Genomic DNA, 23,147 nt, shown 5'->3' with positions numbered 1-23,147 from the left:
ACGCGATGGGTTTTATTTTATACTGCATCCCCAAACTCTAGTTGGCCTTCAATTGCAAATAATCTTTCGTCTGTAGGGAACAAAAAGACTTGACGTTTTTGAACATTTTAATCCGTTTTATTCGGTTTGAAGTGTGTGAAGATTTTAGAAGGGCTAGTTTACTTTCCCCACTGATAGATTTTTCCCTTACCTCCACGACTTAGTAGACGAGCAAGGAAGTGCAAAGGAGATCAAGTTAGCACTCGACTTTTCGGTCACGAACGACATGTTCGATTTCATCATAGCTCGAAGTCGACTGAAGAGCTTGTACAGAAGAATACAATGGATCAGGAAGATTTGCAAGAATTGAATAAAATGGAAACAAAATCCATCTGAATATTCGAAAGGATTTTAACATGGAACTGTTTAAAAGAGTCACTTAAACATTTTGCAATACATTTTCACGCAGCCACGGTAGGTACGAAGATATTTTCGATAAAACTACAGGCTGGGAGGCATCGCAGAACGATTTTCGCTCGGTCGAAATTCCCTCCAACGTCCATTGGCCTCTGTGCGAGATCATGGCCGGCGCGGCTTCGTCATCGTAACACGACAGAAATCGATCGGTCGGCATCGCTTTCGGTCGCAGGCACATTTGGTAACGGGTTAATGGATGCTTATGTTCGCAATCCTCATTCTCGGTCAACGAGAAGTACAGCTTCTTCTTCATGTAATCCGTTCCCCATAGCTTTGGCGAGGTAAAGCTTGACGAGTAAAATTCGTCGGTCGTATCTGCTATTTTAAATAGAGACGGTATCGGCAGACATATCGGACGGATGGTTTCTAAAAAGTAAAATGTTGCAATGATAATAATCTTAGACATAAAAGAGCCTTTGGGCGGAATCAAACTGAAGGAAACTGTAACTTACCAGAAAATAAAACTGTGCCGTTCAATCTTATGAGTGCAATATCGTTCTTGTAAGTCCATGGATCGTAAAACGGATGAACTACCGCCGTTTCAATGCCAAAATCCTCGTACTCGCTACAATCTTCGGTACCAATTTCCGTTAGAAACATGCAGTCGGTTTTGTTTAAAACGTTATACTCGCCAAGTCGAACTAAAGCTCTACAAAATGCAATGCGCGGGATGGTTTACGTATCTCTTACATGATGGCGCTGTACGCGCCCGAATGCGCATGCGCAGTACTTACGTTTGCGGTAGCCGACTCAAGCATCGCGCCGATGTGATAACGTATCGATTGTTAATTAACGAACCCGAACACGCGATGTACTCGACATTTGTCAACGGATTAACAGCGCGCACAGTCGCTAACCACGGGAATTCATCTAACGCAATGCTGCTGTCGTTCGAATAATAGTCGTCCCGATGTTGATAGCCACAGAACTGTTTGTTCGACAGGCCGTTCAGACCTGTTGACTCGGCCTGGAGTTCGGTTGAATCCAAGCTTGTGGGACAGCAGACCTGAAATCCGCCGAGTTGGTCGTTTGAGCAAATGTACCCGCCTAGATAGTCCTCATATTTTTCTTTGGGATTAGCAAACGCGTGAAGTAGTACGGGGCAGTTGTCCAAGGGGATACACCAACGTGTCGCGTTCTCCGGCGTGGTGCAAACATCTAAAATTAAATCCACAATAGAACCTCCACGCCTCTACGAGCACTTGCCATAGTTTGACTGCACGTTGCCCTCGATCCATCTTCGGTAGTTAAATATATTGAGGTAAGTCGCTTCGCAGTTGACCGTGAGTATTCCCAAAAGGTACGATTGGTTATTCTGCTTAAACTCGATCGGAGAGCCAACGTATGCATCGCAGAGGTCATTAGTTGAGTTACTCCACGTGCTTGAGGTAATCAGAAATTGATTCGCGCTCAGTGAGGAGGGCACGGTTTCTTTTGATCGTGGTAGGGATGCGAAGAGAATTTTACCCCAGATCGTCGTATAAACCGTGCTGCCAAGTGAAGGGATTTTCTTGTGGAAAGGCAAACAGATCGGTTGAATGTATTCTGGAAAAATGTCACCATTAAGTGCACGCACATTATGTTCTCCGAATACACAAGATTTATAACAATATTACAATACATCTGTGAGTGATGGAAACAGACCTCCGCAATCAGGTTCTTCTGGTAATCAGAGAATTTTTACAATTTGAGTTACTCCGAGTTATGTTCATGAGAGAAGAGAAAGAGAATCAGACAAAAAGAAAGCTTGCTAATATAATTTACGTTAGCTGCTCGCATATTTGGACAACCTTAATTCATATTAATTGACGTTAGCCGGACACATAATTTCGCAAAGGGATACATTTAAATTAATAATAGAAAAGCGCAACACACAAATTGAATGTACCTTAACTTTAAGTAAGTCATGTCTTTAAACCACGCCCCCCGCGGCTACATTTGTGCATTTACTCCGCGGTAATTAGACCACACGCAAGTTTCCTGAATTTAAAAAGGCTGCGTACAAACTATTGTGTATTTAATTCATTTAATGAATGTTAAATGAAAAGAAATTACCTTGCAGTACTGTCAGATTCCTTAAAAGTGACAAACAATATGCACATCATTACTCAATGATCAAGATCCATTGACTTACTGTCCGCATCGTTTACATGTTAAAATATGGGTTCCTTTATAACCACATTAAGCCCTTCGGCACGTTCGAAACATAATTTGTTGTCGTATAACCGAATTTTTTAACTTTTACAATAACCTCGCTTCTATCGCGATCAAAATTGTCGTGGACGACCTGTACACTATTACGGTATCTGCGCGTCTCCTCAAATATTTCCCTTTTCCATTGTTACCGAATAAAAAATCTGAAATTCTCGGCCAACCCCAAGCCGCTATTCTTACCTATATTCGTTTGCGGCTGAAAATTGAACCCAACTCTTAATGTACTGCAAACAAAAAAACTGTACTTAAGGACTCCTTAGACGCCCAGGCAAGAAGTGCTGGACTTGACACGAGGGCTGATATCACCCTAATGTCGCGATCTGAAGAAGATTGATATGAAAAAAGCGGCCCAGGGAAAATGCGACAGTTGTCCCTTCCCCTACCGAGTGTATAAGGCGGTCGATACGAAAAAGGCGATCCATGAAAGAGGCGACAACTGTCCTTATCGAGTTTACAAGGCGGTGGATGGTAATCGGCGGTCGATAGGTAAAAGGTGGCCCATTGAAGATGCGACAGTTTTCCCTTCTCCTATTGAGTGTACATGGCTGTGGATGATAATCGGCGGTTGATACGGAAAAAGCGGTCGATACGGCAAGTGCAATCGATAGGAGGCCCATGGAAGGTGTTACAGTTGTCCCTTCTTCTAGCGAGTGTACAAGGCGGGCGGTCGATACAAAAAAGGCGACCCATGAAAAATGCTACAGTTGTTTCTTTCCCTATCGAATGTATAAGGCGGTGGATGGTAATGAGCAATTGATACGAAAAGAGCGGTCGAGGCGAAAAAGGCGGTTGATACGGAACATGCGGTGCATGGAAAATGTTACAGTTGTGCCCTTCCCCTATCGAGAATGCAAGGCTGTCGATGGTAATTGGCGGTTGATACGGAAAAAGCGGTCGATACGGAAAAACGGCCTCGATACGTCAAAAGAAGTCGATACGAAAAAAGGCGGTTGATACGAAATAGGCGGCCCATGAAAGATGTTACAGTTGCCCTTTTTTTGTATCGAGTGTACAATGCGGTCGATACGAAAAAGGCGACCCATGAAAGATTGTCCCTTCCTCTATCGAGTGTATAAGGTGGCGGATCGGCAGTACCAAAGAAAGCGACCCATGGAAGATGCGACAGTTGTCCCTGGAATGACTAAATGAAATATGAAGTTACATAACCTCACATTTCAATTAAATGAACTGAACTTTTAATTAAGATTGTGGAAAATGTAGGACCTCTCTCGCAATTTTTTTGTTGACAGCGTTTAATGATGGCACCCTCTACAGTTTTTATTAACTTCGTGCTCCTAGCTCGGAGTTCGATATACCGCCATCGTACAACAAAATTGTTTCTTGAAAAGAATTCAATATCAAGATGGCTGGAATAGTAAATTAAAATTTTGTTTCAATAATTAAAAACTTCTCAATGTTCAAAGATTTTCTAGAGCCTCCAGAATAACACCGAATATATGGGTCTCGAAGTAGATCCACTTTGCAGAGGTGCTGGGACAAAAAGGAAACTCCTCTGTACCGGGTGGCCATATTTCGGGAACCGTTCGTCGTATGACTCAGGGGTAAAAAAAATATTGGGTAAATCGGTCATGAAGAATCGCTGGAAAATATTTTCAAGTTCTAAAAATGATCAACAGATGGCGTAACTGCCATCTTAAATTTTAAAATTGCATTTTCTTTAAACTTCGCAAAATAAACTAAACATTCTTTTTTCTCAGAGAACCAGTTTATCTATCATTTTCGTAAAAACAAAAACTCAGTTATTTCAAAAACAAAGATGGTGTGGGGCGTTCAATTGTTTTTGCAATAATCTGCTTTAAATATAGTTAATTTAGTTGAATCCTTCTCCTCCAGGGGGCTAGTTTTGACACTATGATCCAAAATCCTAAAAAATTTAAAAAAATCAAATGGAATGATATGACTTTTCTTTATGAAAAGTCACCAAATACACCCAAAGAGGCCAGTGAAAACCGTTTTTCAATATCTCGTCCCTAACCTCAAATATTGGGAAAATGAGATTCATTAATTAATTAATAAAAATGCTTAAATTGTATCTTATTTGACGTATTTCCGGTATTTGTCGATGGCGCGAAAGATTGTTTGGAACGGTTGGAACGGTTCCCGAGATAGGCTGAGGAACAGTCTTATTGGGTCACCCGGTATACTGTGTCACAGTGAGACGATAGACGAGTATTTAATGTCAGCGTGTGAGTGTGAGACACGGATATTGTGATGCCCTAAGGGAGTGAGACCTAAAAACTAGAGGATATACAAGGCCAAATTATAGACTTGCATCGAAAAAGAAAGATGCTGGAACGCGCCCCGATTCATCCTTGAATCCACCCCTTATGCTTGTAAAAAAAATAGCTTCTTAAAGTTGGTCATATGGTCTGATTTATGGCCCGTTTTGCTTTGTACAAAATTGTACTTACCAGTGTAATGCACCAATCGATTGAGTCGAAGCAGAGCAATGTTATGTTGGGAGGCTTTCGATTCGTAAAGTGGGTGTAGGACTTCCTTCTGGATTAGGTAAAAAGTTCTTAGGGTCGTTTCTGTTATGCGCGCGTTGCTTCCCCCGTAGGAAATGCCCAGTTGGACGACCCTCCTAAAATCACATTTATTAACGTGAGCACATGCAGAGAGCGACGAGAAATTACGCCGGCAATCTCTCTTTAAGCAAGCACTCGGCCGGTGTCACCACGTATCGTTGATTGATTAAAACTCCTGCACATATAGTAACGAGCTCGCCCGTGCTCGAATCGATGCCAACCATGGAGCCACTGCCAGCCAACTATGCGATTGTACGTAGCCACAGCGGTTGCTGTCATAAAATGGGTTGTTGCCTAAAAGACAGTTGAGAACTCGCGATCCGGTAAAATTACCTTTTGGTGAAGCAAGCTGAAGAAATAAACAAGACAAACACAGTCTGATCCAAGTCATTTCAGATTAAACACTGAAGAATGTATTGACCCACGGTGTCAAGGATATCGAGATTAAAGGCCCCCCTTCACGTGCAGTTCTTATCTTCGCTCCCGGATTGAATTCCTGGCGCGCGTTCCCGATGTGTGACATGCGTTGCATCTACACGTTCGCGCTTGATTTTTAATTTATTTCAGTTTTATTCTGTTCCTGAGTCTGGTAGTGCAACAGTGCTGTTAAAGAATGAGTTTGAAGGAGAGGAAAGCAATTGCTTTTTTGTTGCTGGTGGACGACGAAAGGGAAGTAAGAAAAAGAGAAAAAAGTATTGGTCGAAACCGTGGTATTTGAGAAGAAATGAATCCACACACATCGATTTGTTAAAGGAGATAAATCAAACAAACTCTGAAACCCGGGAAACATAGCACTACCCGGGACTACCCATTCTAAATTTCATCAATTACATTCTACTAAAGCTATCTCTTTTGCACACCTTAAGCGTACTACCTTCACCTTTGTCATATTGTGTCAATCCCGATGTGAGAACTGAGCCGCATCTACATGCTCACATCTTGCTGTCAGTTCGCGCCAGGAATTTAGTACGATTTGATTTCTTCGCTCCGTGCCGCAACTGAAGCACACCTGGCATGTTTAAGCCCTTCACGTGCGAGTTTGGATTTAACTGAAGGAGCGTCAGTCCAAAACTGCACGTGAAGGGGGCCTTAAGTTTGGTAATTCCAACTGACATGTTTATGGATGCGTAAATAAATCAATCTGAAGCCTTTTAAACTGTATAATTAAACCTGATTATTTCAATCACATAAAATACTATTTTCTACAAACAAATTCTAACTTTTTCCCTCGCTAGCATCAACGTGGGTAATCGGTATGGAACGTTCCTCCACCTGCTCGACTTTGTTGGGGGCGGTTATGGTGAGTACTCCGTCCGATGACAACATCGACTCGACCTTCTTCATATCGTGCCCTTTGGGGATGACGAATTTTCTAAACAATTGTCGTGAAATGCTTCCGTTTTCGTCGTTCTTCTCGTGCTTGGCCTCGACAACGATTGCGTTCCCGTTGAGCGCCTTGATCGTAATTTCCTCCGGCGCGAAGTTCTCCACGTCGAGTTTCACTTGGAATTTTTCGCGATCCTGAGTGACCGATTCTTTTCCATCGCTCGCGTCTCGAATCCTTGGGTACGCCATCAGTGGGAACAGTTCTTCGGCCAATCGCATTTGATGTTCCATCATTCGAAGTGGCCTCGCCATCTCCCTGAATATCAGCGGGAATAAAGACATCTTCGGGTTTCGGATTGCACAACTTGCGAAATGTTCGACGACTGCGACTGTTTGTAATGATTTAAATATGAGCGGGATTCGTCCGTATTTATAGCACTCTTGATTTCTCTTCTGCGCATGCGTCGGGAATTTTCTAGAACAGTCTGGACGCATTCAATTCCTCTGGCAAATTCTAGAATATACTAGAACTTTATTGACAGTGTGAATCATATTGGGTTATTTTGGGTACATCAAAGCAAAAAACATTATTGTTGAGACTATATACCATTGGATAAATTGCGATTTACTGAAATGAATTAATAAATATGATTTTAGCTTTGAACGAGGCAGATAAAAATTGCCTTTTTTTGCATGGCCACCTCACTAATTATGTAAATTACATATAACTTATTTAAGATTAGAATATAAAACCCAGGAAAACCAAGATATTTCGAAAACTATCAGAGATAGGTATAGGATATTATTTCCAAAAGTTGAAGGTTTTTGGAGGAGCTAAAAGATGACAGAAAAACATACAGGGCGTTAAAAAAAGTGAGATTTTTTAATATGCAGTTGTAACTGTGAATGTAGAAAAAAAACACGCTGTAAGCTAATTTTTTAATGTTTTATAGTAGATGTATTTATTTGACTTTTACTTAACTCAGGATAAAAGATATAAAACCTGGAATCAAAATTTAAGTAATAATTTTGACAATATACTGACGCTTGCAAATGCCCAATTTTTTCTTAAAAATCGAATTATCTTTAAAACTACTAGCTTTTCGGATATTAACCATATAACAAAAAAAGACGTACATTTACACGTAGAATTCAAAAAATGCATTCAAATATACGGCGTTCTATTTAAAAAAATGTACCATTTGGGCGCCCTACTTTGTGGGCGCATCCTGTATAATTCCAAATATTTTTAAAATGTGGAGAATATTTAACCATATCATAATACAAAAGCACTCTATCGAAAAATGTTATCTTCAAGGCATTAAGTTACTCCGCGCTATCGTTGACTCATTTTGTACATGAAAACAAACCCAAAATAAACACACTATCTCATTAATAAATAAAATGTCACACTTTAATGCTACATTATTCAGACCGTAGAAAGGTTCTCGTATGTTCTAGATTGTTCCATATGATTGTATGTGGTGGATATTGAACGCGTCCAAACTATTCTCGAAAATTCCGACGCATGCGTGGGGGGAAGCAAAAACAGTTATAAATACAGACGAATCCCGCTCACTTTCAAATCATCGCAAACTGTTGCAGTTGCTACACATTGCGCCAATTGTGAAAATGTCTTTATTACCGCTACTTTTCCGAGACGTGGCGAGACCGCTTCGTATGATGGATCATCAAATGCGATTGGACGAAGAACTGTTCCCATTTCTCGTGTATCGGACGATTCCTCGTGGACGAAATCCCTTGGAGGTGGGCGATGGAAAAGAATCGGTCACTCAAGATCGCGACAAATTCCAAGTGAAACTGGACGTGGAGAATTTTTCACCGGAAGAAATTACAATCAAGGCCATCGATGGAAACGCGATCGTTGTGGAGGCCAAGCACGAGAAGAGCGACGAGAATGGGCACATTTGCAGACAATTTTACAGGAAATTCGTCATTCCTAAAGGGCACGATATGAAGAAGGTCGAGTCGGTTTTGTCAGCGGATGGAATACCCACCATAACCGCCCCCAACAAAGTCGAACAGGTGGAGGAACGTGCCATACCAATTACGCACGTCGACACTAGCGAGGTACCGTCTAGCTGTACGTTTTGTTTGTGCAAGTGAATCATAATAAAAAATAATTCCTTCTTCAAGCGTTTTTATTTCTTTCCATTAATCTGCCGAAATATAGCACCCCCGACCACTGCCGAAATGTACGATCTCGTACCCCAGACCAATTGCCAATATTTGATTGCATCCCGGACCAACTATCGAAATATGTCCTCGCACCCCTGGCCATCTGCGAAAATTAGGCGGACAATTTTCCTACGGTGCCCAGAATTTTACAATGGTCAAGTGCCGCAATACCACGGTAGCTAATTAGATGTGTTACAAAAAACGGCGTCTGATTAGGATGTGTGCAGTGTGATTGGAAGCGCGCTAATTTACTTTGTCCCCCATTTTGTAAGAAATTGTAAAAGCTTCTACAAGACCTTTAAAAGCTGTGGGAGTCTTTTAAAATATGGATATACCTTCGTCTGCTGGAGGGGAGGGGGCATTCCATACACCCCAGGCCCCCGTGTATTACGGAAAAGTTACGAGATTGTAAACATCGAAATTGGGGGAGCTGGACGAATTAGAAAAGGTGGAGGAGAGGATTTTTGCTTAATAAATAACATAAATTAATATTGGTTAACGTAACGAAATTTTTGTTTATCTGCGTAAATAACAAAAATGAAAATGCTAAAACGCCTTTCGTCTCTTGCGATATATGCAAACCATTGGTACACAATAATGAGTCACCTCGTACATTCTAGTATGTTCTGGATTGTTCCATGGGATTGAATGCGTCCGAACTTTTCTAGAAAATTCCAACGCATGGTGGGAAGGCGAGTCCCGCTCACATTCAAATCATCGCAAACTCTTGCAGTTGCTACACATTGCGCGAATTGTGAAAATGTCTTTATTACCGCTACTTTTCCGAGACGTGGCGAGACCACTTCGTATGATGGAACACCAAATGCGATTGGGAAGAACTGTTCCCATTTCTCGTGTATCAGGCGATTCCTCGTGGACGAAATCCGTTGGAGGCGGGCGATGGAAAAGAATCGGTCATTCAAGATCGCGACAAATTCCAAGTGAAACTGGACGTGGAGAATTTTTCACCGGAAGAAATTACAATCAAGGCCATCGATGGAAACGCGATCGTTGTGGAGGCCAAGCACGAGAAGAGCGACGAGAATGGGCACATTTGCAGACAATTTTACAGGAAATTCGTCATTCCTAAAGGGCACGATATGAAGAAGGTCGAGTCGGTTTTGTCAGCGGATGGAATACCCACCATAACCGCCCCCAACAAAGTCGAACAGGTGGAGGAACGTGCCATACCAATTACGCACGTCGATACACGCGAAGGAAATAATTAACTTTTGGTCTTGGAAATTAGTACCTAAGTTTTATTATGTGTAAGAGCGGGGGCCAGAATAAAAATATTCCTTGACCAAGTCTTTTTATTTCAATCCCTTTTCTCTGAGTTCACTGAAACATAGAACACCCTTTTTCCCATTAAGTGCCTCCTCTAGAAGTGCTTCTCTATAAGTACTTGACAGGTTTCTTGCCAAATTTATAGGATCGGATACTAAATCGTTTCAGGAGTTTTCTTTGATATTGTAGCGAATATTTCAGCAAGAGATATACATCGTGGGGCCATCAGTAGGGATAAGAGCGAGGGCGGATATGTGACGCAATCTTTTCGCGAAACATGTCGTCTTTAGTGTAGAACATTCGGAATCTTTCTAGAGCGAATGTTGGCGACTTTCAGTCAGTTCCAACTTCGATGCAGTTGAGTTAATTTTATAAATTGCAAGTGATAAATTTTAATGTTATAAATTAATCTATTATAAATTTATTGTTAATTAGTTGTATTAAATAAAACCACGTACCTAATTAAATTTACGTTACAACATTTTGAGAACATTCTAGACCCTTCTCAGGTATATTGAGATTTATGTATCTCTGAGGAGTGCACAGAACGCTTGATAGCTCTAGAAAAGGTATCAGGTACCCCTGAAGTGTTAAAAGGATTTTGAAAATCTATATCATCAAAGAAAGGCTTTCAAAGAATTTCCAGACATTTTTATAGGTTCTAAGTTTTGGGAAGATGGCGAGATTTTCAATTCGCTCCACATTTTTTTTACTCTTCTGTTTCTGCGACTTCTTCAAGTTTTTGAAACGTTTCTTACAATTTTTCAGATTCTTCGGACCCGTGGAATGCCTAGGATTTTTCAACATTTTTAGAATTTTCAGATTCTTTCAACTCTTCGAATTCGTCTGACTCACTCGTCAAATTCTTCACGCTTCAGATTCTTTTCGATTGAAACGTTCCACATTTTGATTTTTTACTGGGGATTCTACACATGCAAATGTTTGGGGTTTTGAAGTTCTTTCTTCTGTCTCTTCGAATCCTTCAGTTGTCTTCAATTTGGCTTCTTCTCAATTTTTTCAGATTCTTGTGAATCCTATTATTTATTTGAATCTGATCGATTCTTCAGAAATATGAGGTTTCATCACATCCCCCACATTCTCAATTTTCTTCAAATTTTTAAAAATTTTATATATTCTAAAAGCTTTTCGTATTCTTCAGGTTTTTATAATTCTACCTGTCTTTCATTCTTAGAATTCTTCAAATCCACCACTTTCTTCGAATTCTTCCGATTCTTGAATTTTATGGATGTGTCGGACTCATATTGGTCTCAGCTATATTTCGTCAGTTGAGTCGCCATCTTGGATGCCATTTTGACCCCACCATCTTTGATGCTATTTTGAACCTGCCACAGCCAATATTTCACCTTGCACCCCGGACCAACTACCGAAATATGTCCTCGCACCCTTGGCCATCTGCGAAAATTAGGCGGACAATTTTCCTACGGTGCCCAGAATTTTAGAATGGTCAAGTGCCGCAATACCGCGGTAGCTAATTAGATGTGTTACAAAAACCGGCGTCTGATTAGGATGTGTGCAGTGTGATTGGAAGCGCGCTAATTTACTTTGTGCCATCATTTTTGTAAGAAATTGTAAAAGCTTCTACAAGACCTTTAAAAGCTGTGGGAGTTTTTTAAAATATGGATATACCTTCGTCTGCTGGAGGGGAGGGGGCATTCCATACACCCCCAGACCCCCGGGTATTACGGAAAAGTTACGAGATTGTAAACATCGAAATTGGGGGAGCTGGACGAATTAGAAAAGGTGGAGGAGAGGATTTTTGCTTAATAAATAACGTAAATTAAAATTGGTTAACGTAACGAAATTTTTGTTTATCTGCGTAAATAACAAAAATGAAAATGCTAAAACGCCTTTCGTCTCTTGCGATATATGCAAACCATTGGTACACAATAATGAGTCACCTCGTACATTCTAGTATGTTCTGGATTGTTCCATGGGAATTGAATGCGTCCGAACTTTTCTAGAAAATTCCAACGCATGCGTGGGGGAAGCAAGATCAGTATAAATACACAGGAGTCCCGCTCACATTCAAATCATCGCAGACTCTTGCAGTTGCTACACATTGCGCGAATTGTGAAAATGTCTTTATTACCGCTACTTTTCCGAGACGTGGCGAGACCACTTCGTATGATGGAACACCAAATGCGATTGGGGGAAGAACTGTTCCCATTTCTCGTGTATCAGGCGATTCCTCGTGGACGAAATCCGTTGGAGGCGGGCGATGGAAAAGAATCGGTCATTCAAGATCGCGACAAATTCCAAGTGAAACTGGACGTGGAGAATTTTTCACCGGAAGAAATTACAATCAAGGCCATCGACGGAAACGCGATCGTTGTGGAGGCCAAGCACGAGAAGAGCGACGAGAATGGGCACATTTGCAGACAATTTTACAGAAAATTCGTCATTCCTAAAGGGCACGATATGAAGAAGGTCGAGTCGGTTTTGTCAGCGGATGGAATACTCACCATAACCGCCCCCAACAAAGTCGAGCAGTTGGAGGAACGTGCCATACCGATTACCCACGTCGATACACGCGAAGGAAAAAATTAACTTTTGGTCTTGGAAATTAGTACCTAAGTTTTATTATGTGTAAGAGCGGGGGCCAGAATAAAAATATTCCTTGACCAAGTGTTTTTATTTCAATCCCTTTTCTTTGAGTACAATTGAAACATCTTAAAAGAACACTTTTTCCCATTAACTGCCTCCTTTAGAAGTGCTTTCTCTACAAATACTTTGACAGGTTTCTTGCCAAATTTATAGGATCGGATACTAGATCATTTCAGTTTTCTTTGATATTGTAGCGAATATTCCAGCAAGAGATAGACATAGAGGCGCCCTTAGTAGGGATAAGAGCGAGGGCGGATGTGACGCAATCTTTCCGGGAAACATGTCGTATTTAGTGAAGAACATTCGGAATCTTTCTAGAGCGAATTGTGGCGACTTTCAGTCAGTCAGTCAGTTCGATGCAGTTGAGTTCATTTTATAAATTGCAAGTGATAAATTTTATTTGCAGAAATTTTACAGAAAATTCGTCATTCCTAAAGGGGCACGAGGTCAAGAAGGTCGAGTTGGTTTTGTCGGCAGATGGAATACTTACCATAACCGCCCCCAACAAAGTCGAACAGGCGGAGAAACGTGCCATACCAATTACTCACATCGACACTAGCGAGGGTAAAAGTTAAATATTGTCTTTAGAAATTAGTATTTTACCTGTATGTTTTGTTTTGTGCGAGTGAGTATCACAATAAAAATAATTCCTTCCTCAAGCGTTCTTATTTCTTTCCAATTAGGTACTTTGCGCTTTTCCATTTTCTCTGGGTTCTGGGACTTCCCATTCGAAAGTTGGAACTTGCAATTTTCATGAAAAAAAGGGGAATTGAAAAGTAAGTTACTACACCACAAACATTTATTTTTTAACTCCTCATCTAAAAGCAATCGTTTCTGTAATTTATTAATATAACTATTAATCATATATTATTACTTCTGTATATTTTAAATATATTACTGTATATTCTGTAACTTTGATAAAATTTCAAATTTCAACTGAACAGAAACAATTATTATGTCATGCATGATAGATAGAGAGAATTAAGCTCGGAGAAGTACTATACATATCTTAAAAAGTTTAAAACCTTAATTAATACTAAAGCAATATTTGGAATAAACAAAATTCTAGGCACAGAGTATAGTTATATATAGAAACTAATTCCGATAAATTAAAATGCACCTTCCTCTCTATTTTTTTTTATTTGTTAATTGGTAAAATTACGAAAGAGCGTCCCATTCCCGTTCACCTAACCTCACTTAAATAGATCACCGCTATAAAATTAGAAAGATACAAATAATGAAAATATATTATTGCGATACGATTCCTAGGGGTGCATTTTAATTAAATTAACAGCACTGATTGGTTCATAAAGATCACTATTCGTTTTGTAGTAAAGCTATAGTGTACCGGCGACTCCGAAATCGGTCTTATCGTTCGTGCGACATGAACTGATCGAGAACTTCCTTGATCGACTGACGCAGGTCGCTCTCGTTTTGAGCGCCCGGCATTGTCGTCGATTGGGTTACAGTGCGTGTCGTCCTTGTAATCCTGCAAATGAAAATGTCGTAAACGAATGGTGTTCCAAGTTGAAAAATGACAGCACAATTAGCGACTAACAGTACAAGGGGGAGGATGCCGCCCTTGCATTGTTAGTTGGCGTGGCAGTAAGCAAAATTGAAAGCAATTCGCCCTGTGACGATAAATATTGTGGACGTTGTGTATTCAATCAAAGATTGCGAGAATATATGGGAGTGGATATGAATCCTAAAAAAATGTGTAACTCATTCGAGTTTAATTACTTTGGTTACAAGGGTCCTGGGTGCTGAAAAATGAGCGGTAGAGGGGACCAAAACGAGTTTCAAGTAATTAACAGTAATTTCGCTAGGTTTGCTACACCACGAAAATACTTACTTAGCACCCGTCACAGGATCAACTTCCTCCACCGTCGTCTCCGTAAACTGCGGCTGGTCATTTTGGCAGAAATCTTCTAGGCGCTTATTAATTCTCGAGCGCGAGATAAATTAAATCGATATTAAACGTTGTAGCAATGTTAAGTCAAAAAAAAAAAATGAATATTGAATATGTCTCGACTAACCTCGTCTTTCGAACTAAAAAAAATGTATGTCCAATGTGTGCAGAGAAAATGTGATTTGTCTTTTCGAACGCTTAAAGTAATAAATCGTAAGGACACAATTAATGCTTCATTGGCCTAAACCAGCTGGTGTCGACAACCGAACAGGGTAAATTGGAATAAAAGACATTAACAGGATCTTTCTTGTTTTGCCATTCAACTGTTTTGCCATATTAAGTCGGCCCTAAAGTTGCAAAGATTCTTCATTAGAGGTGAAGACCACATACATTTTTTTTTATATTTTTATATTGAATACAGAAATTGACAGATTGCATCAAGTCAAGTGTCAAGTCGTCATCATTTCGGCGCCCTAGGACACACCAGAGAGCTAGTTGTATTGGCCTATTTTCTCCTCGATGTCGATAAATTCAATTGAAATTGGAAATTTTTTTCAAAAAAAAAACAAGAAAAATCTAACGTGACGCCTATCCTCTACCACTTACTAATACAACCTTGGATAAGCGGAATTGCCAGAAAAAGATTACGGCATTTTTAGTCTTTTCCGTGAGTTTTCTTGTCTGTCTGTTGTTTCATATTGCAAACAATTTCTAGTTGTTTTTCCTTCAGTTTGGATAAATTACAGAACGTCAAATTGGCAAAAAAGGATTACGGCGAATTTGAATTTTGAGTGCACTCAATTTTATTTAATTGTTTTCTCCTCAATGTCGATAAATTCAATTGGAATTGGAAATTTTTCTCAAAAACACATACTATCATAAGGAAAGCTAACGTGACGCCTATCCTCTACCACTTACTAATACAACATTGGATAAGCGGAATTGCCAGAAAAAGATTACGGCATTTTTAGTCTTTTCCGTGAGTTTTCTTGTCCGTCTGTTGTTTCATATTGCAAACAATTTCTAGTTGCATTTCCTTCAGTTTGGATAATTACAGAACGTCAAATTGGCAAAAAAGGATTACGGCGAATTTGAATTTTGAGTGCACTCAATTTTCTTTAATTGCTTTCTCCTCAATGTCGATAAATTCAATTGGAATTGGAAATTTTTCTCAAAAACACATACTATCACAAGGAAAGCAACGTGACGCCTATCCTCTACCACTTACTAATACAACATTGGATAAGCGGAATTGCCAGAAAAAGATTACGGCATTTTTAGTCTTTTCCGTGAGTTTTCTTGTCCGTCTGTTGTTTCATATTGCAAACAATTTCTAGTTGCAAATTTCCTTCAGTTTGGATAACTTACAGAACGTCAAATTGGCAAAAAAGGAGTCAACGGTGAATTTGAATTTTGAGTGCCTCAATTTAATTTATTATTATTACTGTAAAACGCGCGCATTAAAGCACAGCATGCATAGACTACTAAACTATAATCTCTAAACAGAGAAAGATAGTACAAGCACAAACAGAACGGTCAAACAAAGACGGGTGTTACCTGATTCGTCCTCACTTAATTCGGATCCGGCTTCGTGTAGTGCGATATCCGATCCGCTAGAGCTACCAACCAATTTCAAGCCGGACTTTTTCAATATTCCTTTCAGTGGGGAACTCCTTCTGCTGTCGCTGTCCGAGTCGGAGTCGAGCGTACTGCTTTTGCTCTTCGTTGAGAACTTCGTGTCCGACCCCGGCGATACCAGTGTCATGTCAACTTGGGCAGGTGTCGAGTCCGGTGGCAAAATTCGTGTAGACTCCGTCATCAGGACGGGTATCTTACTTTTGGAGACTTCTACGTACTCTGTGCCGGTTTTCGCGTCGTCAGGCATCGTAATTCGAGTGACTGTGGTTTTGACGATCGGATCTGTAGTCGTAACCGCTTGATCGTCATCCCAATTGACGTCCTGCGTAAGTTTAACGAATTCCTTTAGCGGATCCTTCGAATGTTTCTTGATCGTCTTCACTTTCCCCTTGCCCGAGACGGGAATTTTACTTAGAAATTCGTCGGGCGAAATCGATCGTTCACCGTCGGAAATCGCGGGCTCCGCTTCGCGTTCCGCATCGCTAAAGGCGATCTTCTGACGCGGTTTTGGAACCGGAATACCGCTACTCTTTGCGGTTGCGCTGTTGAAATTAATCGCGTGTATTTCGTTTTCGAGAAATTGGGAGGAGTTCGGTAGACTGGTAGGCGTGGCTTCGTTCTCTAGGAATTTGAAAACCTCTTGCGCTTCGAGTATGGCGTTTTGTTTGTCGGGCGAGTATAGTTCTTCACAGATGGCGACAGCGTCAATGTTCTCATCCGGCCTTACCATACGCATTTGGCACCCTATCGGGGCTTTGCTTGGCTTGAATAGTTCGGTTGGCCTGACCTTAAACTCGTTGACGGCGGTTTCTGCGGCCTCGATCTTTGCGGCTGCGCTGTTGAGGTTAATCGCGCGTATTTCGTTGTCGAGAAATTGCGACGAGTTCGGTAAACGTTTGGCTTCGTGCATGTCTTCGCAGACAGCGATCGCGTCCTCCTCGTCTGGCCTTGCCATACGCATTTGACACCCTATCGGGGCTTTGCTTGGCATAAATTGTTCGGTGGGACCGACAACCTCGTTGACGGCGGTTTCTGCAGCCTCGATCACTTTGTCCACCTCGCTCTCGGCCGACGCCCGCACATTATCCAAGTCGACGACTTTCCTCTTCTTAATACTCTCACTGCTCAGATCTATTTCTTTCGCGACGTGATCGTCCTTTCTGCTAGGTATGATTATGTCGTCCAGCGGAAGAAAGTCGTTTCGTTCCTTGTGCAAGAACGTCAGCGTGTCGCTGACGTTTTGTTTCAACTGTGCCACTGGGTCGACTACTTCCAGGGCTGCTGCCGCCTGCGATTTGATTGGTGTCGATGTAACCACTTGGGGAGCTAGTCCTAATTGAGTAAAATGTACTACTTACTACAAGATCAATGCAATAATAGTGGAAATGTATGAAGTGATGTAGCCTACTTACTAAATACCACAAAAATTAAAACGAGCATTACCAGTATAGAAATATTCTCATCTGAAGTTTCTGATATACAGTGATATTCATTTAGAAGTAGACATAGAGATTTCCTATGTCTAGTTTTAAATGATAAACACTCTGCTGAAGGATGCCTAATTTTATGCAACTAAAATAACGTCTTAAAACAAATGAAAATTTTGCTTCCATTTTTGATATTTTCGGTCATGTGCGATGTATTTAACTGAAGAAAAGTAAGACTTATTTTCTGTCACTTTAAAATTAATGGATATTGAAGTGCGATCCACATAAGACACCATAAACAACCCTCAATTTTAACCATAGAGTAAATAATATAATATAAAGAGGTGTCATGGGATAGGATATTGTTGCAGTAGAAAATCTGGTAAGGAAGTGTTCTTCAAAGCTGTTGTATCGCTGTATTACCATATAGCAGCATGTAACCTGTATTACCTATTTAATTTTTAAATATACTGACAACAAAGTTGAGATTTGAATTACGTCATTACTTTGCACCAGACACAGACCATGATACTGTCAGCATTATATTTAATCACCGGAATGTGATATTATGCTTCCGATGCAAGGAGTCTTTTAATTCTTTCAGGCCATAGACCTATTTATCTTATCATTTTAACGCCTTACCCAATTACCCAATTACAAACTTTATTTGAATTTAGCTAGCAATGAAAATTAAATAGGTACAGTGAGAAAATATAACTGATTATGCGTATAATTTCTAACGTTTTTGTTGGATTAGCGGTACACGTAGACCGTTTTAACACTGTTTTAGCAATTTTGTGTGGAATTTACGCAAACAAGGTCCTTTTGCGCAATTTACTAATGTGGGAGTGGTGTAAGTATAGTGTATTTGTGAGAGAAAAGATCAATTCCATCCATATTACCATTGTATATAATAAAGATGTATATTATATACAATGATATTTTTTTTTCGGGGCAAAAGAAAAGGCAGTGTATAACCTTCCTTTTTTCCAAAAATCGACTGCATCAAAATTTCTCGGGAAAGCACTTTTTCTTGTTAATTTTGGTGCGCAGAATTCAAAACAATTCGTACTTTTTCGATCAGACTTCTCAATCAAAAGTTATAGACTAGAAACCAATTTCGAAAGAAAATTCAAAGGGCTGTAACTTTTGAACTAGTAGCCCAATCTTGGAACTGTTTGAAATTATGGATTCTACAGGCCACATTCTATAAGAAAAATTTTTTCCGGGTCGATCTGAGACAATTTTTTTTTCGGGGCTCAAAAAAAGGCAGTGTATAACCTTCCTTTTTTGCCAAAAATCGACTGCACCAAAATTTCTCGGGAAAACACTTTTTCTTATTAATTTTGGTGCGTAGAATCCAAAACAATTCATACTTCTTCGATCAGACTTCTCAATCAAAAGTTATAGACTAGAAACGCATTCAAAAAATACTACATCGGAACTAATTCGGCACTGGGCAGTCGGCAGTTCCGCACAGAAAAATCAGGAAAATTCTCTCTTCGCTGACCTACTTCCTACTTTACGAAAGATTGAATTTCTTTATGGCTTGAAGATAAAGCAAAAATCTACGTAGGCGTAAATGACGATCACATTACNACCAACTTCCCCCAAAGAACTAAAGAGCCTAATAGACAAACTACCTAAAAAGAAATCTCCCGGTCATGACCTTATTACCAACTCCATACTTCAGCACTTAACAGCAAAAACCCTAGCCTCGCTCAGTTCAATATTCAACGCCTGCTTGAAATATGGCTATTTCCCCCAGTCATGGAAACACGCACATGTCCTAATGTTTGCGAAACCAGGCAAAGACAAAAAGAAAATAAACAACTACAGACCAATAAGTCTTCTGACAACGTTATCGAAATTGCTAGAAAAGGTTATTTACGAACGGTTAATCGACAGCATCCAAAATTTAGATGTCCTGCCCACCTTTCAATTCGGATTCAGAAAAAATCACTCGACCTATCATCAATTACAAAGGATCAGCGAACATATCGAACGAGGATTTGAAAACAAGCAGTACACTGCAGCAGTATTTCTAGATGTCGCGCAGGCCTTCGATCGTGTGTGGGCTGAAGGCTTAAAAACTAAAATCTTAAAAATTAGCATACCCTCTTATCTCAAAGCCATCATCTTCTCCTTTCTCGAAAACAGAAGCTTTGAAGTCAAAGTCCATTCGACGTTATCTGACATTAAAAATATCCGAGCCGGAGTTCCACAGGGCAGCATCCTGGGTCCATTACTCTTTAATCTATACACATCCGACACTCCTGAAATTAACGCAACACTAGCTACCTTCGCCGACGATACGGCCGTTTTTACTCAAGCTACAAACCTAAACGAGGCAGTAATAGTACTGCAAGTAGCTATTGATAATCTGTGTGCCTGGTTTAAAAAATGGAGTATCCAAATAAATCCTGATAAATGCCAAGCCAAGGTGTTTACATTACGAAGAATCAACGATACTCCTAGTATTCATGTCAATAGTAAAGTAATATCCTGGATGGACAAAGACTCAGCCGCTAAATATTTAGGAGTACATTTAGACACCCGACTAAGCTGGAAGTACCATATAAACCAAAAATTAATTCAGAGTTATAATAGGCTAAAGCAACTCTACCCGCTAATAAACAGAAAATCAACCCTAAAAATAGAATGTACGGTCTTACTATACAAGAGCTTATTACGACCTTTAGCATTATACGCTTCACCGGTTTGGTGCAACACATCTAAAACAAATATGCAAAAACTGCAGCGATTCCAAAAAAAGGTGCTGCGTACCGCTGTCAACGCACCATGGTATATTAGGAACACCCAGCTACATTTAGAGTTAGGAGTAATGCCTATCCAAGAATATATTAATAAATGTGCCAAAAAGTTTATTACTAACTCAAGTGCGTGCAGTGGTGCGGTGTTCTATGAACTATTTCAACCAAATATCCACACCAGACTCAAACGCAGGTTACCCCAAGACGTTATTTTATCAGGCGACGAAGAAGATTAACTTATTATTGGTTAACTTTCCTAGGGACCGCTACTTAGTCTCTCTAAGTCACGATACACAGTCATACTGAATCTTATCACTGCTATGTATAACAAACTTATGATTGTTGATCTGGCAATAAATTTATTAAAAAAAAAAAAAAAATGAAAGATTTGGTGTCAGGTATCCGCCTTCGTTCTTGATTCGCGGAATGACTAATCTTTTTCATGCCCTGCGATATCATACCGAAATGTCTGAAATATTCGCTACAGGATAATATAAAAATGTAATTTAATTCGTTTGGAAGAATTACAAAGGTCGATGTAACAGGTATATTGTAAAAGCAGATAAACTATAAAAATAGTTATATACTTAACAAATAGAAAACCAAAGTACGCTTACCATCCGGAGAGACTTCCAGCTTTCCAGTAAATGGAGAGTGGCCACGGAAGGATCCAAGAGGCGGGTTTGGATATGTATTTGAAGTTTAGCGTGTCACGTACGTTAATTGCGCTTGTCTGATGCTAAGAAAAGAGATTGAAGTAGTCAACCACGTTGAACCGGCTAATTTCTAAGGCCTCGTGAACCCTTCGTGAAAAACGTACATTGCCGTTTTCCGTATGGTGCGTTCCATCTGGACACACTATATAAAATTAAAGGGAGAGAAGATCGATGTAGAGAGTGCGGAGATAGAGATGGGGAAGTCACGGATAGTCCAGTAAAATTAGACAAAATAAGGGCCAAACCCGGAAATTTGAAAAAACAAGCTGAAAATTGGCAGACATGTTCAGGATAGTGCCAGAACCAATTTCCGAAAAGTCCCAAAAGATCCCGGTTGGGGAACGGACGCCATCTTAAAAAAACTACCCCTAAACTCGATTTCTCGAGTTTTGAGCAAAACCAATGAACCAATGGTCTGATTCTCGTTGCTAAGGTGTCAAAATGTTTGTTTTAATGTGTATTTGGAGTAAAAACATAATTCCGCACATAAAGAAGCCCTTGAAAATTCGAGCTTTTTAGGAAAATCACCCCCAACCTGGATTTTTCACGTTTTCGGCATTTGTTGTTGTTTTGTTTGCGCAATCCTAGGATTGGTTGGACGCACTCTTCCACCTTTTCCTATCCTGCGCTAATCTTTTCAGTTCTATAATACATAACTACCCTGGCCTACGTCCTTAACTATTTGGTGTGCTACCCCTCTCTTGCCCTCTGCCCTACCTTCTATAGCTATTAGTGCTATTCCTCCGTGTCTTAGCACGTTCGCTATCATTCTATCTCGTCTTCTCGGTACGGTTTTCCACATTTCCCTATTTCCTGTACTAGCTCCAAGACTGCTTCGTTTGTTACCCTATCCATCCAGCTAATCCTCATTCTATCCTACTTTTGCCTGCCTATCATCCAGGTTTCGCACCTGTATGACCTACACTCCATTTGTACGTTTTTAGCAATCTTTTCCTAATTCCTATATTTATCTCGGATCTTAGCAGGTCCCACTTTTATTCCAATGCTTTTTTACCCTGCGCTATCCTGGATTTTATATCTTCCTTGCAACGATTATCTTGTGTAACCTTACTACCTAAATAGCAAAAGGAACGGTTATCTTAGAAAGTGTTCATTTATGTAATACGGAAACTGGTTTCCTCATCGGCAGCTAAAGGGGCGCTAGAAGTTAAATCACCTTCTGTTTCCAATTCCTAAAAGAAATAAATAAATCTGGAAGCTACGGTTTCTTAGTAACGAAACACCCAAATTTATATCACGTTTCGATACCATGCGTTCAGGTGTAACGGTTACTTTTGTAAGAGTAGATCGGTGTCTGATTCTTACTCATAGTATAGATTTTCGTCATTGTGTTGTCGTTCGGTCTCGGAATGTTTCCAGTTTAAAACCTGTGTATGGATGATTATTTTCACACCGTTTTTTTTAGTTATGTGCGAATAGTTGAAAGGATTCCGCTCATTTACATTAATTGTAAAATGCATTTAAATATTTTTTACGTGCAACTTAACCTGACTGCAAATAATAATGAAAAATATAATGAATAAAATAGTGTTCATTTAGTTAGTACTCTCAATCTTGTTCTGAACTCTGAAGGATTTTTTTTAACAGAAATTTTGACATTCAGATAGAGAACGTCAAGAACGATTAGAAACATCAATACTAATTATCCGAAGCTTTATTTAACAACAATAGCCGGAAAAGAGAGAAACCCATGATGGGGGTCGTTTTTTGAAAAAGGTCACATTTGCAAGGGCATCGTATTATACGGAATAATTATTTCACTCAAAACAAACATCAAAACAACCATTTTGACACCTTGACGACGAAATTTGGACCATTCGTTCATTTGTTATGCTCAAAAATCGGAAAATCAAATTTAGGGGTAGTTTTTTCAAGATGGCGTCCGTTCCCCAACCGGGATCTTTTGGGACTTTCTGGATTTAGTTCTAGCACCATCCTCACCAAGTATGCCAATTTTCAGCTTGTTTTTTCAAATTTCTGGGTCAATGTCTACTTTTACTGGACTA

At 39.9% G+C, this 23,147-nt stretch overlaps 5 protein-coding genes and 1 pseudogene across 6 annotated transcripts; 3 read left to right on the top strand and 3 right to left on the bottom strand.

Moving 5' to 3' along the window:
• Nucleotides 1-387: 387 nt before the first annotated feature.
• On the bottom strand, nucleotides 388-6,334 carry LOC116180723 (phenoloxidase-activating factor 1-like). Its single transcript, XM_031500843.1, has 7 exons — nucleotides 6,156-6,334; nucleotides 5,328-5,450; nucleotides 5,103-5,275; nucleotides 1,663-2,001; nucleotides 1,191-1,614; nucleotides 909-1,105; nucleotides 388-822 (listed from the first exon to the last, which is right to left on the bottom strand). Exons 1-7 carry the CDS (start codon nucleotides 6,332-6,334, stop codon nucleotides 419-421), a joined length of 1,839 nt encoding a protein of 612 aa, XP_031356703.1. The 3' UTR covers nucleotides 388-418.
• Nucleotides 6,335-6,365: 31 nt separating this feature from the next.
• LOC116180360 (alpha-crystallin B chain-like) lies at nucleotides 6,366-6,970 on the bottom strand. The gene has a single exon (XM_031500313.1). It carries the CDS (start codon nucleotides 6,885-6,887, stop codon nucleotides 6,435-6,437), a length of 453 nt encoding a protein of 150 aa, XP_031356173.1. The 5' UTR covers nucleotides 6,888-6,970; the 3' UTR covers nucleotides 6,366-6,434.
• Nucleotides 6,971-7,985: 1,015 nt separating this feature from the next.
• On the top strand, nucleotides 7,986-8,672 carry LOC116180722 (alpha-crystallin A chain-like). Its single transcript, XM_031500842.1, has one exon. It carries the CDS (start codon nucleotides 8,025-8,027, stop codon nucleotides 8,670-8,672), a length of 648 nt encoding a protein of 215 aa, XP_031356702.1. The 5' UTR covers nucleotides 7,986-8,024.
• An 802-nt stretch (nucleotides 8,673-9,474) lies between these two features.
• LOC116180367 lies at nucleotides 9,475-10,047 on the top strand (annotated as a pseudogene).
• A 2,023-nt stretch (nucleotides 10,048-12,070) lies between these two features.
• LOC116180366 (alpha-crystallin B chain-like) lies at nucleotides 12,071-12,673 on the top strand. The gene has a single exon (XM_031500322.1). The coding sequence runs from the start codon at nucleotides 12,129-12,131 to the stop codon at nucleotides 12,597-12,599; it is 471 nt and encodes a 156-aa protein (XP_031356182.1). The 5' UTR covers nucleotides 12,071-12,128; the 3' UTR covers nucleotides 12,600-12,673.
• An 802-nt stretch (nucleotides 12,674-13,475) lies between these two features.
• Nucleotides 13,476-17,537, bottom strand: LOC116180365 (the record flags this gene model as incomplete). Of its 2 annotated transcripts, none has more annotated exon segments than XM_031500320.1 (3): nucleotides 13,476-14,145; nucleotides 14,509-14,584; nucleotides 16,123-17,537. In XM_031500320.1, coding segments are annotated over 3 exon segments (1,612 nt in total), but the record flags the coding sequence as incomplete, so codon positions are not given.
• Between the last annotated feature and the right edge of the window lie 5,610 nt (nucleotides 17,538-23,147).

This window comes from Photinus pyralis, unplaced genomic scaffold (genome assembly GCF_008802855.1).
Source record: "Photinus pyralis isolate 1611_PpyrPB1 unplaced genomic scaffold, Ppyr1.3 Ppyr1.4_LG9, whole genome shotgun sequence".
Lineage (NCBI taxonomy): Eukaryota > Metazoa > Arthropoda > Insecta > Coleoptera > Lampyridae > Photinus > Photinus pyralis.
Note: the sequence above shows the minus strand (reverse complement) of the source record. Positions and strands in the feature narration are given on the sequence as shown.